The sequence below is a fragment of the Coregonus lavaretus genome, assembly GCF_964263955.1.
Source record: "Coregonus lavaretus genome assembly, chromosome: 16".
NCBI classification, from domain to species: Eukaryota; Metazoa; Chordata; class Actinopteri; order Salmoniformes; family Salmonidae; genus Coregonus; species Coregonus lavaretus.
Genome location: NC_140003.1, coordinates 29,314,910 through 29,332,914, shown reverse-complemented (window position 1 = coordinate 29,332,914; position 18,005 = coordinate 29,314,910). Strand labels below are relative to the sequence as shown.

The 18,005-nt window shown below is 43.4% G+C and overlaps 1 protein-coding gene across 2 annotated transcripts in view; it reads left to right on the top strand.

Annotated features, from left to right (window-relative positions):
• The window catches only part of LOC311143907 (mitogen-activated protein kinase kinase kinase kinase 4-like), an 82,065-nt gene that overhangs the window by 26,569 nt on the left and 37,491 nt on the right, over positions 1–18,005 (top strand). For both annotated transcript variants that reach the window (XM_084179782.1, XM_084179781.1), the window contains exons 3-4: positions 7,891–7,947; positions 17,739–17,864. In XM_084179782.1, the coding sequence (XP_084035908.1) occupies positions 7,891–7,947; positions 17,739–17,864 (183 nt within the window). The remainder of the gene's footprint in view (positions 1–7,890; positions 7,948–17,738; positions 17,865–18,005) is intronic.

Here is an 18,005-nt window from a genome sequence, read left to right as displayed (position 1 = left end):
CCAGTAAGAAAGGGTTGTGGAGATGGTGGAAGAGAATAGAGATTGGTTGCGTTCTGTTATCTGGAATGCAGTGCTTCTACATTAATTCCTCCTCTGCTCTGGTCCTCTTGTCTCTTCTCTCCCTCCTTAGTGTGTTTGTGGGAGTGGGCTGAAGTGGTCTACAGCTGCTGTATGTCACCCCAGTGTGTGTGAATGTGTGTGTGCGCGCGCACTGTAGCTCATACGTGGGTGGTTATAACATCACATTCCAAAAATCACCCTGTGATGAATTGTTATCTCTGCTAACTCAATGATGAACATAATTAACGTAAGTATCGTGACATGCATTATTGTTTCGATCAATAAAGCCTTATTGTAGACGCATTAGCATGTTACCGCTGTTGGGCCTAATAATACTAGAGATTCTATGCTCAGCTGTATACTTGCTGAGAGAGAGAGTATGAGGCAGTCTTAGGAAGCTGCATGGACAGTTAACTCTTAGTTTGTATGTGTATTTATGCCTCCAGCTTTTGGGACAAGGGGTGCTTTATTGCAACCCTCTGGGCTTGGGGGATGGGACAAGGGGTCCAGGTGCATGCGCCACTAAATGGGTCTAGGTTTTTGGCCACTAGAGGACTCCATACAACTCCATGGCCAGGACATAGGTTTGGTTAGGTTAAAATTATAAAACAATATTAATGTGACTTGGATTTAAACGATAAGCGCCTAGACTGGTACAAGAAATATGGTGGAAGGAAACTCTCTTGCCCACGTTTACACCAATCCAATGCTTTTTAAACTTTAGTAGTAGATGTAAGAAGAATCAAGTACCTTTATCTGACAGAAAGACCTAATGAAGTCATGGCACATTTGACATGTTATGTTTGTGTAATATTAAACATGTATCACTGACTAACCCCTTCAAATAGGATTAATAAAAACAAAAACAGCAATACAACACTTCTTCACAAATCTGTCAGTTCACAGCCAACCAGCTTGTGTGTGTGTTTTCTGTTCAACCAAACAAGATTTTCTGGTTTATCTTCAAGAAGACTCTGCGTTCCAGAGAGGTGGTCATTCGGTTTGCCAAGCCTGATGACAGGCTGAATATTCTCTCCACGAACACTGGGGATGCAGGGGAAGAAACCAGATCCAGTGCCACAGGGCACAGCTTTGGATAAACAGCTATCCTTGCCTTGCAGAACTGGAGCGGTGACTCTGTAAACATACCCCCCCTTTACCTCTTCCAGGTATTTCCGCAGCTCACACGGGGCACTTAATGCCCTGCCAGGTTGATCCTCTGGCTGGACAGTGACCGCAGACACAATCTTCGATGTGAGGAAGCTATATTTCTGAAGAACTGTGGTCAAGATGCTTGCTGGATTCAACGTGCTGGCATCTTGCCTGGGGTCCTGCTGCTCCACTGCTATTTGCTGAAGTACAAAATACTCTGCTTCCCTCATCAGTGGCGCCATCTCTGTTGAGACACACTTGGGTCCATCAGGCAAGCTGCTGCAGGGGTTGGATCGAAGTTGACTGCCAGAGGATTCAGTATGCATGCAAAGCGCTCATGCAGTGACTTCAGGAGGACCTGTGCCAACTGTTTTACAACCCTAGTTGACTGCAAGTGTGCCTCAAGGTTGAGAAGGCAAGGCACCGCGACTGGCTGTCAGTTTGAAGTTGGTCGGTGTGGATTGCGAACTGCTCCAGCAACTTCACAAGCTGCTCTAGCTTGGCCCAGTCGTGCTCTGTGCTCGCCCTTGGATTTTCTTCTCTGTTAGTTACTGATAGCTAGTGATAGTGATGCACAAGCTAGGCATATTTGAAACATCGGCATCTACTGGCAGCATTTACCTGCCAGATTCAGAAGCTAGAAAACCCCATTAGAAAAAAAGCTAAACCCCATTAGATTTTTGCCCAAAGTTTAGAAGAAATTAACTAAAACTAAACATAATTTATGATCTATTTTATTTTACTATATATTTTTTCCGTTTTTTTTTCAGTTATCGTTTACTATAATAACCTTGACACACAGACAGTCATGGATTTTGTTTTTGCATGTTTGCATAATGTATACGTGTGCGAGAGCCTTCACATGTGTGTGTGTGCTGGTCCAGGATGACTCTACTCCCCTGGTATTTCCTCAGGGAAGTGGCTCTCTGGTCTCCAACTAATCTGGCTTTCATCTCCCTCAGACACAAGACGACACACTTCCTATACTCTACTGCCTTTTTAACTTTGAACTCTTTTTCAGTTTTCTGGTTTGGTGTGTTCTGTACTTGATAACACTGCTTTTGCGTTCTGTTGCATTCTTTGTCTGTATTGATTTCCTCCTATTGTGTGTTAGCTTCTGTGTGTGTTTCTTGTAGTTCCACTCCAAATCTAATAGGCATGTTCTAGTTGTCATCATCTCTGACATCATTGCCTCCATGACTTTTAACGTCACTATCGTTATCGTCATCATCAGTAGCAGCACTGTCATCATTGCCATTATGACTACACTTATTTTCCATTTGTTCACCTTAATGTCCCTTTCCTCTACTCTGGTGGACAAACTGCTGCCCCCCTCTCTCCACTGCTCACAGTCAAAACAAACACCCCTCCCATCCCCCCTCTCTGCCTCCAGTCAAACACAACAAGAGAAATCCAAAATGGTCTAAGAACACGCATAGGTCCTCCTCTCACAGCATCCGTACTAACTAGTCCCAGTCAGTCCTGGACTGTCACGATTATTTACTCCATTTGTTGCTATTTGTAGAAAAAGAGGTGAGGTAAGATAGTTGGGGATGGGGGATGGGTTTTGGTTTGGGGGGTCGACCAGACAGGAAGCCAAATTGTGCTCTGGTCCTTTAATGAGGACTCCAGATTAACCCTGTGTGCTGGCGTCAGACGGCAGAGGGCAGATTCTCATAAGTATTATCTTATGAACTGAAGGGGTTTGGTCTACATGGTCCTAGAAGGCTTCATTACGATATCTCCTTCCCTTGGTGATTACTGATAGGTGAGGAAATGATGCTAGACTGAATAGGCAATAAGCACGGGGTATGTGAGCGTGTCTTGAGTGTATGGTGTTCGCCCAGAGTGAAAGAGCCCAGTGGTCAACCTCCATCAGGTTCCATTAAACGGAAGCATCCATCTTCCTCCAGCATGTGTGGCCATTACACGAGCTCTGCTGAGTCATCAATTACCCCCTGACACACACAGGCCTGTTTCCATTACAGTCCACAGAAAGCAACACAGCACACTGTTAAGAGTTAGAGCGACTGATGGGACTGGAGTGGCCTCAATGATAGAAGCCATTTACTGGTCTTCAGCCAAGCCTTCTCACACTGTAATGGTCTTTGAAGGTAATAACATTGCTGTTAGATGACCATTCTGCATTATTGTTGAAAGACCATTTCAAGGAATGAACATCATATGAATAGTATAGGAATTATAAACCTGCAATTTAGTTTTATGTAGGTACCGATATGTAACGGTGATGGGACTTTTCCTGTTATGCTTACAGGCTGCTCTTTGTGTTGTACCTATGTGTGTTTGTGTGTGAATGTGGACTGGTGAGACATTCTTTAAACCCCACAGTCATTAGACAGATCACCAGATTAGATTACTCCCTCTCCCAGACAGAATCCCTCAGGACCACAGCTGCCCTATGCCCTGCCTGGCATTAAACAGGGAAATAGGTAGTCCAGTTCTGTTTTGATATGGGGTTGTGAGGGTTTGTGAGTGTGTGGTTCATTTATGGGGCCTGGCTGAGATTTCTGGTCTGGTGTATTCCTGGGCAGCCAAGGGTGGGGTGTTAAAGTCTGTCTAGTAGCTGGCAGTGTCCTCATGGGGTGCTGTGCGGTCCTGTGTTGCTGCCGCCTGGTTGAGTTCCCTGCCCTCAGTGGGGTGTCTTTGTCAGTGCCTGAGTCATTTTAAATACGTGTCTTGTGCGACTCAGGCAGGGTTGCCAAGCCCTGAGGATGGGGACACACACACTAGACCTGTCACTCCTCTCCTTCTTTCCTTCAACCTTCTCTCCTCCCTCTCGTTAAAAACTGTGGTAGGACACGTTGTCATGGTGACTGTTCCATGCAGGACACTGAAAAGACTAAGCATTCTGGTAGAAGGACTGGCGCTGGGAAATAAACCCCCAAACTCAGCACTATGGCCCATACAACTGATCTGTCATGACTCTGGGATTCTCTGTCCTTTCATTCTCCATCTCTCTCTCTTATACAGTTGAAGTCGGAAGTTTACATACACTTAGGTTGGAGTCATTAAAACTTGTTTTTCAACCACTCCACACATTTCTTGATAACAAACTATAGTTTTCGCAAGTCGGTTAGGACATCTACTTTGTGCATGACACAAGTCATTTTTCCAACAATTGTTTACAGACAGATTATTTCACTTATAATTCACTGTATCACAATTCCAGTGGCTCAGAAGTTTACATACACTAAGTTGACTGTGACTTTAAACAGCTTGGAAAATTCCAGAAAATGATGTCATGGCTATAGAAGATTCTGATAGGCTAATTGACATCATTTGAGTCAATTGGAGGTGTACAGTGAGGGAAAAAAGTATTTGATCACCTGCTGATTTTGTACGTTTGCCCACTGACAAAGAAATGATCAGTCTATAATTTTTATGGTAGGTTTATTTGAACAGTGAGAGACAGAATAACAACAAAAAAATCCAGAAAAACGCATGTCAAAAATGTTATAAATTGATTTGCATTTTAACGAGGGAAATAAGTATTTGACCCCCTCTCAATCAGAAAGATTTCTGGCTCCCAGGTGTCTTTTATACAGGTAACGAGCTGAGATTAGGAGCACACTCTTAAAGGGAGTGATCCTAATCTCAGTTTGTTACCTGTATAAAAGACACCTGTCCACAGAAGCAATCAATCAATCAGATTCCAAACTCTCCACCATGGCCAAGACCAAAGAGCTCTCCAAGGATGTCAGGGACAAGATTGTAGACCTACACAAGGCTGGAATGGGCTACAAGACCATCGCCAAGCAGCTTGGTGAGAAGGTGACAACAGTTGGTGCGATTATTCGCAAATGGAAGAAACACAAAATAACTGTCAATCTCCCTCGGCCTGGGGCTCCATGCAAGATCTCACCTCGTGGAGTTGCAATGATCATGAGAACGGTGAGGAATCAGCCCAGAACCACACGGGAGGATCTTGTCAATGATCTCTAGGCAGCTGGGACCATAGTCACCAAGAAAACAATTGGTAACACACTACGCTGTGAAGGACTGAAATCCTGCAGCGCCCGCAAGGTCCTCCTGCTCAAGAAAGCACATATACATGCCCGTCTGAAGTTTGCCAATGAACATCTGAATGATTCAGAGGAGAACTGGGTGAAAGTGTTGTGGTCAGATGAGACCAAAATGGAGCTCTTTGGCATCAACTCAACTCGCCGTGTTTGGAGGAGGAGGAATGCTGCCTATGACCCCAAGAACACCATCCCCACCGTCAAACATGGAGGTGGAAACATTATGGTTTGGGGGTGTTTTTCTGCTAAGGGGACAGGACAACTTCACCGCATCAAAGGGACGATGGACGGGGCCATGTACCGTCAAATCTTGGGTGAGAACCTCCTTCCCTCAGCCAGGGCATTGAACATGGGTCGTGGATGGGTATTCCAGCATGACAATGACCCGGCCACGGCAACAAAGGAATGGCTCAAGAAGTAGCACATTAAGGTCCTGGAGTGGCCTAGCCAGTCTCCAGCTCCCTCCACAGATTTTCTATGGGATTAAGGTCTGAAGGTTCGAGTTGCCAAACGTCAGCCTCGAAACTTTAATGACTTGGAGAAGATCTGCAAAGAGGAGAGGAACAAAATCCCTCCTGAGATGTGTGCAAACCTGGTGGCCAACTACAAGAAACATCTGATCTCTGATTGCCAACAAGGGTTTTGCCACCAAGTACTAAGTCATGTTTTGCAGAGGGGTCAAAGACTTATTTCTCTCACTGTTCAAATAAACCTACCATTAAAATTATAGACTGATCATTTCTTTGTCAGTGGGCAAACGTACAATATCAGCAGGGGATCAAATACTTTTTCCCCTCACTGTACCTGTGGATGTATTTCAAGGCCTACCTTCAAACTCAGTGCCTCTTTGCTTGACATCATGGGAAAGTCAAAAGAAATCAGCCAAGACCTCAGAAAATAAATTGTAGACCTCCATAAGTCTGGTTCATCCTTGGGAGCAATTTCCAAACGCCTGAAGGTACCACGTTCATCTGTACAAACAATAGTACGCAAGTATAAACACCATGGGACCTCGCAGCCATCATACCGCTCAGGAAGGAGATGCGTTCTGTCTTTTAGAGATTAACGTACTTTGGTGCGAAAAGTGCAACTCGATCCCAGAACAACAGCAAAGGACCTTGTGAAGATGCTGGATAAAAACGGGTACAAAAGTATCTATATCCACAGTAAAACGAGTCCTATATCAACATAACCTGAAAGGCCACTCAGCAAGGAAGCCACTGCTCCAAAACCGCCATAAAAAAGCCAGACTACGGTTTGCAACTGCACATGGGGACAAAGATCGTACTTTTTTGAGAAACGTCCTCTGGTCTGATTAAACAAAAATAGAACCGTTTGCCCATAATGACCATCGTTATGTTTGGAGGAAAAAGGGGGGTTTGCAAGCCGACTAACACCATCCCAACCGTGAAGCACGGGGGTGGCAGCATCACGCTGTGGGGGTGCTTTGCTGCAGGAGGGACTGGTGCACTTCACAAAATAGATGGCATCATGAGGAAGGAAAATGATGTGGATATATTGAAGCAACATCTCAAAACATCAGTCAGGAAGTTAAAGCTTGATCGCAAATGGGTCTTCCAAATGGACAATGACCCCCAGCATACTTCCAAAGTTGTGGCAAAATGGCTTAAGGACAACAAAGTCAAGGTATTGGAGAGGCCATCACAAAGCCCTGACCTCAATCCTATAGAAAATATGTGGGCAGAACTGAAAAAGCGTTTGCGAGCAAGGAGGCCTACACACCTGACTCAGTTACACCAGCTCTGTCAGGAGGAATGGGCCAAAATTCACCCAACTTACTGTGGGAAGCTTGTGGAAGGCTACCCAAAATGTTTGACCCAAGTTAAACAATTTAAAGGCAATGTTACCAAATACTAATTGAGTGTATGTAAACCTCTGACCCACTGGGAATGTGATGAAATAAATAAAAGCTGAAATAAATCATTCTCTCTACTATTATTCTGACATTTCAAATTTTTTAAATAAAGTGGTTATCCTAACTGACATAACACAGGTCTTACTAGGATTAAATGTAAGGAATTGTGAAAACTGAGTTTAAATGTATTTGGGAAAGGTGTATGTAAACTTCTGACTTCAACTGTATCTAGCTTACTGTATTCTGTTCAGCACTGATTCTGATTTGCAAGCAGGTTGTGAACCCATGTCTTTCTTTGCTCTAGTCATCCTTCTAGTCTGCTCCTGCTCCCAGTCAGACCAACAAAGCCCTGTGACCCCCTCATTAACCCCCTCCCTTACTATTCCGCTACTTCCTCTGTTAACAGAACATATGTCATTGAAGATTGCAGTGTTTAGAATGATTTACATGTTTCTGCTGAATAGAGAATAGCATGGGGCCTTAAAGATGGACAGGGTTTTTACTTACGAACCTGATATCTGCCGTTATAGTTTCAATGATTGTCATGTGCAGTGTCCACTCATGGTTAGGAATGAAGGAATCACCAGTACTGTGTCTGGGATCAAGCACTCAAGCTCTATCTGAGTGAAACTACGTCACTTGTATACTTTGCATGTCAGGGCTGAAATGAAGTAATTCACTCATCTCTCTGTCTCTCTCTGTTTCTGTCTCTCTCTCGGTCTCTCGCTCTGTCTTTGTCTCTTTCTCTGTCTCTCTCTGCAGGGCCGACATGTCAAGACAGGACAACTGGCGGCCATCAAGGTCATGGACGTCACAGAGGTAAGCCTTCGCTTGATTGGGAGAGGTTTGTGTGTGATATAACAGAGAGCTGGTTTGACTGACAGTTTTACTTGGCAGTCTCCACACCTTTTAGTTGGTAGTCCTTTGGCTCCCACACATTCACTTCCATTCATTAGGAGTTCCATGTTGGTTCCCAGTGCTCATATGCTACTTCTGGTAATTTATGACATCACTGCCTAATCCTTCCTTGGACTCATTCTAGACTTTATATTCCCTCCAATAGGCTCCACAGAGGGGCATTTTCCTTTTTAAGATCCAAAGCAGTAGATAGTCAAATTGCATCCCAGACCTTGTGTCAAGACCAAATCAGGTAAGAAGCTGTGATCACAGAATAGTACTTGACTCAAGGTTCCAGCTATGTTTGATCATAAATACTCTATTGCCACCCACATTATAGCCCATGTAGATTTGGGACATATCCCAAGTTGATTTTTATTGCATCTGAGGCCCTAGATATGTCTTAAATAGAACCAAAACACAAATAGTTGGATAGTAGTAGTTGCCAAGATGAACCTCCACCGCCCCCCTGCTCTCTCTCCTTTCCCCAATTCCCCTAGTAAATATTTTCCCTCCTAAAATAGCTATAATATCAGGCTTATATGAATGTAGGGCTTCAACCTCCTTAGTGTTTTTCCTCTTCATGCCACAAAGCTGAGTTTGTGTTTGGCGCTGGATGGAGATGGTTTCAAGTAGCCCAGAGCAGCTTTAGGCAGAGTGATGAGAGCTCTGACGTTTTGTTAGTGACTGTGTAGCACATGGGGATGTGTGAAACGTACTCCTCAGCCAGAAGTGTCCCAACTTGCGCCAGCGAATAGCTAGCTTTTCACGTCTGCTAGCAAGCCAAAGGTCCAGAGTTCGCGCCAGGTATGGGCTGAATCGGGAGGAAGTGGTACTCGCTAAGCAAGCAGCGTGACGTTCTTTATAACTGCATATTCAGGGTTGCAAATGGCCCCTACGGATCCCCTGTCATGTGAAGTCACGCTGAGAGAGAGAGAGAGAGAGAGAGAGAGAGGTGAAAAACCCCTTCCTGTACTACCTATATGGGTCTTTCTATAAACTAGGGTACCAGTGAGTATTTCCTACACTGCACAACTTGTTATAGCTGTTGATATGTCATTCATGATAATAATCAGCCAATTTTTTCCATGCCATTATATTAAGATAAGGAGGGGGGGTCATAGCTACATTGAGGGAAAAACGTATTTGATCCCCTGCTGATTTTGTATGTTTGCCCACTGACAAAGACATGATCAGTCTATAATTTTAATGGTAGGTTTATTTGAACAGTGAGAGACAGAATAACAACAAAAAAATCCAGAAAAACGCATGTCAAAAATGTTATAAAATCATTAGCATTTTAATGAGGGAAATAAGTATTTGACCCCTCTGCAAAACAAGACTTAGTACTTGGCGGCAAAACCCTTGATGGCAATCACAGAGGTCAGACGTTTCTTGTAGTTGGCCACCAGGTTTGCACACATCTCAGGAGGGATTTTGTCCCACTCCTCTTTGCAGATCTTCTCCAAGTCATTAAGGTTTCGAGGCTGACGTTTGGCAACTCGAACCTTCAGCTCCCTCCACAGGTTTTCTATGGGATTAAGGTCTGGAGACTGGCTAGGCCACTCCAGGACCTTAATGTGCTTATTCTTGAGCCACTCCTTTGTTGCCTTGGCCGTGTGTTTTGGGTCATTGTCATGCTGGAATACCCATCCACGACCCATTTTCAATGCCCTGGCTGAGGGAAGGAGGTTCTCACCCAAGATTTGACGGTACATGGCGCCGTCCATCGTCCCTTTGATGCTGTGAAGTTGTCCTGTCCCCTTAGCAGAAAAACACCCCCAAAGCATAATGTCCATGTTTGACGGTGGGGATGGTGTTCTTGGGGTCATAGGCAGCATTACTCCTCCTCCAAACACGGCGAGTTGAGTTGATGCCAAAGAGCTCCATTTTGGTCTCATCTGACCACAACACTTTCACCCAGTTCTCCTCTGAATCATTCAGATGTTTATTGGCAAACTTCAGACGGGCCTGTATATGTGCTTTCTTGAGCAGGGGGACCTTGCGGGCGCTGCAGGATTTCAGTCCTTCACGGCGTAGTGTGTTACCAATTGCCTTTGACAAGATCCTCCCATGTAGTTCTGGGCTGATTCCTCACCGTTCTCATGATCATTGCAACTCCACGAGGTGAGATCTTGCATGGAGCCCCAGGCCGAGGGAGACTGACAGTTATTTTGTGTTTTTTCTATTTGCGAATAATCGCACCTACTGTTGTCACCTTCTCACCAAGCTGCTTGGCGATGGTCTTGTAGCCCATTCCAGCCTTGTGTAGGTCTACAATCTTGTCCCTGACATCCTCGGAGAGCTCTTTGGTCTTGGCCATGGTGGAGAGTTTGGAATCTGATTGATTGCTTCTGTGGACATGTGTCTTTTATACAGGTAACAAACTGAGATTAGGAGCACTCCCTTTAAGAGTGTGCTCCTAATCTCAGCTTGTTACCTGTATAAAAGACACCTGGGAGCCAGACATCTTTCTGATTGAGAGGGGGTCAAATACTTATTTCCCTCATTAAAATGCAAATCAATTTATAACATTTTTGACATGCGTTTTTCTGGATTTTATTGTTGTTATTCTGTCTCTCACTGTTTATAAATAAACCTACCATTAAAATTATAGACTGATAATTTCTTTGTCAGTGGGCAAACGTACAAAATCAGCAGGGGATCAAATACTTTTTTCCCTCACTGTATATTCAATAAAATTCACGAGTTGATTTAAAACCTATGTTTAACCCTTTATCATGGTTGGTGTCTTGATTTGTCCAAATACATGTGACAAACATTACTTTTCTGTCCTTGCATGTATGGCAGTGTAAAAAAAAAAAAAAAGTATGGCAGTGTAAGTTATCGTTATATCATATATTAAGCATTAATCAGTTAAATTGAACTTGAACCCTGTAAAAATCCTGGATCTAGCTGTTGGACTGTTTTTTGTATAGAGATCTCAGAAATGCAGTGTAACTACGTAACATTTTGTGTCTTATGTTACAGGGGAAAAACTGTTTTCATGGGCAAACAAATCCAAAATTATGTGATTGCAAAATCTAATGCTTCTAACCGAAAGTCACCTTACCTTGATACTTTAAACCTAAATCGATACTGTCATTAAAGTGGTTCTTCAATAATTATGCATAATACTTGTTGGATGCGCATTTGGTGTCCAACTGATTTTAGTTACGTCGTAATATTTTTACATATCATCATCTGGAGGAAGGAATTTTCCGAATGACACTTGAACTTGAATTTGGAGCTCAGAAATTCAAGAACTGGAATAGGCCTACCTTGAAAATCTGACATTTCCTCAATTTGGTGCTTGAAAAATCCTTGTAATTATTGTAGCCATTTTATAAGTTCTCCTGCTCCCTTATAATTATCCGTGATTTAATTTTTTATCCGTTTTTGTGAGAGATGTGGCCACTTTCTTTTGTTTCCCACCACTTCAATTGAAGGGTGTTGAAATACTCTGTTGCGGTAAGCATTTGATAATGGTGTTTTCCCGCTAATGGAACATTCGTGCTTATAACCTACTGCCATGTGTGCATTGCTGCACTTATAATGTGAAGAAATAGCCTAATAGTGTATCAACATTTTAAAGCTAAACGTTCTGATCTATTGAGTCAGCCACATTGCGTAAAAAAGTTTTCTTGATGCTAGTGGCTGTATTAATTTGGGCTCTATTGCATCCCACAACTGTCCCAGACTATGTTTGGAATATTTATTTCTCGCACAGAATAGAATAGGTATTTTGTTATATGGGGTATAGTAGATTGACATAGGCTAGTGCTTTTGCTGTTTGTTAGGCCTACTCATCTTGTTGGCTGACAAAGTTAATGTGGACAGTTCTTCCAATATCTTCAATATGCACCTCGGAATTGGATAAGGACGCGCGCAGTTGCGTCCCCGATGTGTCTGTCTTCACTTGTAGCCTGTGAGAAAGACCCGATCACGTGATGGAGAGCCATGTGAGTGAGAGGTGCTTCGGAGAGCTCAGCACTCTGTGCCAAGGGCAAAAGGCATGGATTTTTTTAGGGTGCATTACGGCCACACAAAGGGGATGCCGCCGTCAAATTCGAGGCATTATCATGTGCTTGTCAAATTGTGAATGAGAGACTGATAAAGTGTGTACAGCCTGCGCAAAAAAAACGAGTTACATGAATAACTCTGAATGAAACATATAGGAATACCTATTTATTTGTTAACCGCTCAACACAGAATAGCTGCATGTGCGCACTCCCTCAAATCTTTTGGAGAAAATATCCTTACTATTTTATTCAGCTTTGTTCAATTGTATTCTTTATACTATAAAATAATATAAAATAATGCCTCGGAATTCTAAGCAAATCGTGTCTGCTAAATTAACTAGTGTAGCCCACAGCCATTTGGCATAGCCAGATCAGGACCTAACATAAGGACAACTCAGAGTATGCTATTCTGTTCTTCTGAAATAGACTACATTTTCTTCATATCATGCTTCTTTAGACCTGTCTAAAATAAATAATGGATTTATTGTGAAGATGTAGGCTATATTACATGGATTTATTAGACTTTTTAAAATGTAGGTCTGCATCAGTGGCTTGTAGGCTATGTGTGGAAGCCAAGAGATGCTAAATGTGTTTACGTCAATTACCGTGAGACCGACAGTTATTTGCTTGACAATCACCGGCTGACGAAATTTCGTGACCGCCACAGCCCTAGGATGGGAACATATCCTTGTATTGTAAAGCAAGTACTTCTGCCCAAGCTCCCTACCATGTACAGTGGGAAAAAAAGTATTTAGTCAGCCACCAATTGTGCAAGTTCTCCCACTTAAAAAGATGAGAGAGGCCTGTAATTTTCATCATAGGTACACGTCAACTATGACAGACAAAATTAGAATTTTTTTCTCCAGAAAATCACATTGTAGGATTTTTTATGAATTTATTTGCAAATTATGGTGGAAAATAAGTATTTGGTCAATAACAAAAGTTTCTCAATACTTTGTTATATACCCTTTGTTGGCAATGACACAGGTCAAACGTTTTCTGTAAGTCTTCACAAGGTTTTCACACACTGTTGCTGGTATTTTGGCCCATTCCTCCATGCAGATCTCCTCTAGAGCAGTGATGTTTTGGGGCTGTCGCTGGGCAACACGGACTTTCAACTCCCTCCAAAGATTTTCTATGGGGTTGAGATCTGGAGACTGGCTAGGCCACTCCAGGACCTTGAAATGCTTCTTACGAAGCCACTCCTTCGTTGCCCGGGCGGTGTGTTTGGGATCATTGTCATGCTGAAAGACCCAGCCACGTTTCATCTTCAATGCCCTTGCTGATGGAAGGAGGTTTTCATTCAAAATCTCACGATACATGGCCCCATTCATTCTTTCCTTTACACGGATCAGTCGTCTTGGTCCCTTTGCAGAAAAACAGCCCCAAAGCATGATGTTTCCACCCCCATGCTTCACAGTAGGTATGGTGTTCTTTGGATGCAACTCAGCATTCTTTGTCCTCCAAACACGACGAGTTGAGTTTTTACCAAAAAGTTATATTTTGGTTTCATCTGACCATATGACATTCTCCCAATCCTCTTCTGGATCATCCAAATGCACTCTAGCAAACTTCAGACGGGCCTGGACATGTACTGTCTTAAGCAGGGGGACACGTCTGGCACTGCAGGATTTGAGTCCCTGGCAGCGTAGTGTGTTACTGATGGTAGGCTTTGTTACTTTGGTCCCAGCTCTCTGCAGGTCATTCACTAGGTCCCCCCGTGTGGTTCTGGGATTTTTGCTCACCGTTCTTGTGACCATTTTGACCCCACGGGGTGAGATCTTGCGTGGAGCCCCAGATCGAGGGAGATTATCAGTGGTCTTGTATGTCTTCCATTTCCTAATAATTGCTCCCACAGTTGATTTCTTCAAACCAAGCTGCTTACCTATTGCAGATTCAGTCTTCCCAGCCTGGTGCAGGTCTACAATTTTGTTTCTGGTGTCCTTTGACAGCTCTTTGGTCTTGGCCATAGTGGAGTTTGGAGTGTGACTGTTTGAGGTTGTGGACAGGTGTTTTTTATACTGATAACAAGTTCAAACAGGTGCCATTAATACAAGTAACGTGTGGAGGACAGAGGAGCCTCTTAAAGAAGAAGTTACAGGTCTGTGAGAGCCAGAAATCTTGCTTGTTTGTAGGTGACCAAATACTTATTTTCCACCATAATTTGCAAATAAATTCATAAAAAATCCTACAATGTGATTTTCTGGATTTCTTTTTCTCAATTTGTCTGTCATAGTTGACGTGTACCTATGATGAAAATTACAGGCCTCTCTCATCTTTTTAAGTGGGTGAACTTGCACAATTGGTGGCTGACTAAATATTTTTTTCCCCTACTGTATGTGTGTTCCGTGTGTTCCTGTGTATAGAACATATTACAGTAGAGCTACAGACAGTTCCAGTATAGTTTTAGCTTCACTCTACTCTACAGGCTCATCTCAGCATATGTGCTCTGACCCAGATACCACTTCCTGTTCTACATACAGCACAGAGAGATAGAGAGACGGGTAGATGGAGAGGGAGGGAGCGAGGGAGGGAGAAATAGAGAGAAAGAGAAGGGGAAGAGTTTGTTTTTCTTTCCTCCACTCAGAATGTTCATTTGAAGTGCAGTGGGATTATGGGAGGGTTTTAAATCGCTCAGCCACTCACCTCTCCTACCTGCTGTTCTCTCTCTCTCGCTCTCTCTCTCTCTCGCTCGCTTTCCCACCATCTTTCTTGATCCACTTCTCTCTGTCTTGCTCTCTTCCCATCACTACCCATCTCTCTTCTCTCCCTTTCTTTTTCTCTTTCTCTCACTACCACTCCTCTCCCTGCCTCTCTGACTGTATAACTTCTAATCACATTAGGTGTACTAGAGCAGAGGACTGTAGTATCTAGGGTCCTGCTCCTCAAGCTAATCTAGCAGAGAGGCTGCTGTTGGAGGCTAATTCACTGGGATTCAATAGGAGTCAGAAGTTATTAGCAAAAGCCCTGATTCTGACAGTCTCTCCATCTTTCCTCTCGTTCTCTTGCGCTCTCTTTTTTCTCTCTCGTGCAGTTGCGTTCTCTTTCTCTCTCTTGTGCGCTGTCTCACTCTCTCAACTCCTCTCTTCTCACGCTCTTAGCTCACTCTCTTAGCTCAATATCTTTATTGTAGATAGTGAGATGATGGTGGGAGGTGCTAAAAAGGGTGGGTCATCACCCTTATTTTTTCCATTGTGTGTGATGTTATCTGTAAGATGCCCACCCTTTTTAACACCTCCCACCATCATTATCTTATATTATAATTATAATTTAGAATGATGAAAATGGAATCTGGACTATGAGAGAACTGGGGGATACGAGGGACAGAGCGAGAGAAGATGGGGTGATGGAGAGATGAGGTTGTGGAGAGTGCAGACTGAGAGAAGAATGGCGCTGGAATGTATAGCGGATGTTTTACAGGCTCCTGACCAGTTCTGCTATTTTGTGTTTTTTTACGCTGATCTTTACTTTTTTTGTAAATAATGTTTCCACCATCTTTTCCTATGACCGAAAAGAGCTTCTGGACATCAGAACAGTGATCAATAGCCTCGAATTTGGATGAAGATGTCTATTTCAATGAGTCGGCGGAACAGAACATACTGCTCACCCCGAACCAGGCCCTAATCTGGAAGAGAAAGAGACGCCGATATAGAGACCGACGTGCGGGTACCCTGATGAAGCTACGGCGGAGAGTAAATAATCCGCCTTTACCCTCTGTTCTATTGGCGAATGTACAACAATCACTGGAGAACAAACTGGACGAGCTCTGTTCGAGACTATCCTATCAACAGGACTGTAATATCCTATGCGCAACTAGATGCGAAAAAACTCTAGACCACCTTTACTCCACACACAGAGACACCTACAAAGCTCGCCCTCCATTTGGCAAATCTGACCATAACTCTATCCTCCTGATTCCTGCTTACAAGCAAAAACTCAAACAGGAGTACCAGTGACACGCTCACTACGGAAGTGGTCTGATGAAGCGGATGCTAAGCTACAGGAATAGAATATGTTCTGGGACTACCACATCAGTCACCGGCTTCATTAATAAGTGCCTTCACGACGTCGTCCCCTCAGTGACCGTACGTACATATCCCAACCAGAAGTAATGGATTACAGGCAACATCCACACTGAGCTAAAGGCTAGAGCTGCCACTTTCAAAGAGCGGGACACTAACCTGGACGCTTACAAGAAATCCCACTATGCCCTCCAATGAACCATCAAACAGGCAAAGCGTCAATACAGGACTAAGATCGAATCCTACTACACCGGCTCTGACGCTCGTCGGATGTGGCAGGGCTTGCAAACTATCACGGATTACAAAGGGAACCCCAGCCGCAAGTTGCCCAGTGACGCAAGGCCCTAAAGATTGTCAGACTCCAACCACCCAAGACATAGACCCTTCTCTCTGCAACCGTACAGCAAGCGGTACTGATGCACCAAGTCTGGAACCAAACAGGACCCTGAACAGCTTCTACCCCCAAGCCATAACATTGTTAAATAGTTAACCAAATAGCTACCCTGACTATCTGCATTGACCGTTTCTGCACTAACTTTTTTGACTCATCACATACGCTGTGATATGTACATCGAACCAGTACTGGTACTTCTTGTATATAGCCAAATTATCGTTACTCATTGTGTATCTATTATTACTTTTATTATTACGTGTTTTACTTTTCTATTATTTTTCTATTTTCTTTCTCTCTGCATTGTTGGGAAGGGCCCGTAAGTAAGCATTTCACTGTTAGTCCACACCTATTGTTTACGAAGCATGTTACTAATACAATTTGATTTGATGGAAAGTTGAGATGGAGGAGAGAGATCTCATAACTCCTTGCCTGAGCAGCTGTTACCCAGCCCCCCCACCCCCCTCTTTCTGTCAGCTCTACTCTCTCTGTCTCTGTCTCTTTCTCACTCACTCACTGTGTGAGTACAAAAAAATTAATGTCATCCCACCAACAGGAAGACCACATGTTGAGGGAGCGTTATACAAAGTGATGCTAAATCAATGTTTTAACACTGCTAAATCAATGTTTTACCGGCCAGAATGGTTTACGAGTGAATCCTACACTGTGTGTGCTCGCGCCTTAGTGTGATAATATTGGTTTATTAGGCTCCATTGTCATTTACGATATAGAACGTGCAATTTTCACTGCCATGCTCTTCAACATTCTTGTTGTGACTGAAAGTCAATAAATTGTGGTATTTACTAGGCTCAATCTGGTTGAATAAATAGCAGCCTGTTTGTGTTATTGTTGTCATGATTACAACAAACTTCCCCTTTGGAAATGCCATGAGGGGTAAACAACCTATGGAGTGTCAGTTCATAGACCATCATACACAAAACAAATAGCTTGTTAGGGTGTGTGTGTGACGTGTTGGTTGTTTGTTTCTTGGGGCCTCCCAGATGAGATTGTTATCAGGTCACGTCTCTAGGCTGTGTTCCCTGGCCAGGACAAATAGAATAATTAATATTTGTTTTGTTTGTTATGATTCGCTCCATTACTTAATAGAATGACTTTCCCCCTCTCCAGGGCAATGGGAATTTATTATCTCTATTAATGGCCTTTTTCACACTCACTCTCTCGCTCTCTCTTTCTCTCTCACTCTCTCTCTCTCTCTCTCTCTCTCTCTCTCTCTCTCTTTCGCTCTCTCTCTCATTCTGTGTGTGCGTGTGTGTCTAGGATGAAGAGGAGGAGATTAAACTGGAGATTAATATGCTGAAGAAGTACTCCCACCACAGAAACATAGCCACCTACTACGGAGCCTTCATCAAGAAGAGCCCACCAGGACATGACGACCAGCTCTGGGTGAGTGTGTGTTTACCTAGTCTATCCCTCAGTCCCAAATACCTATACCTAAAACTCAAGCCTAAACTACTTGGACACCTCCAGCATAAGGCCTTCATAACGGTGTCATAGATTGACATCGCTAGTTAGGTTCAATAGGAG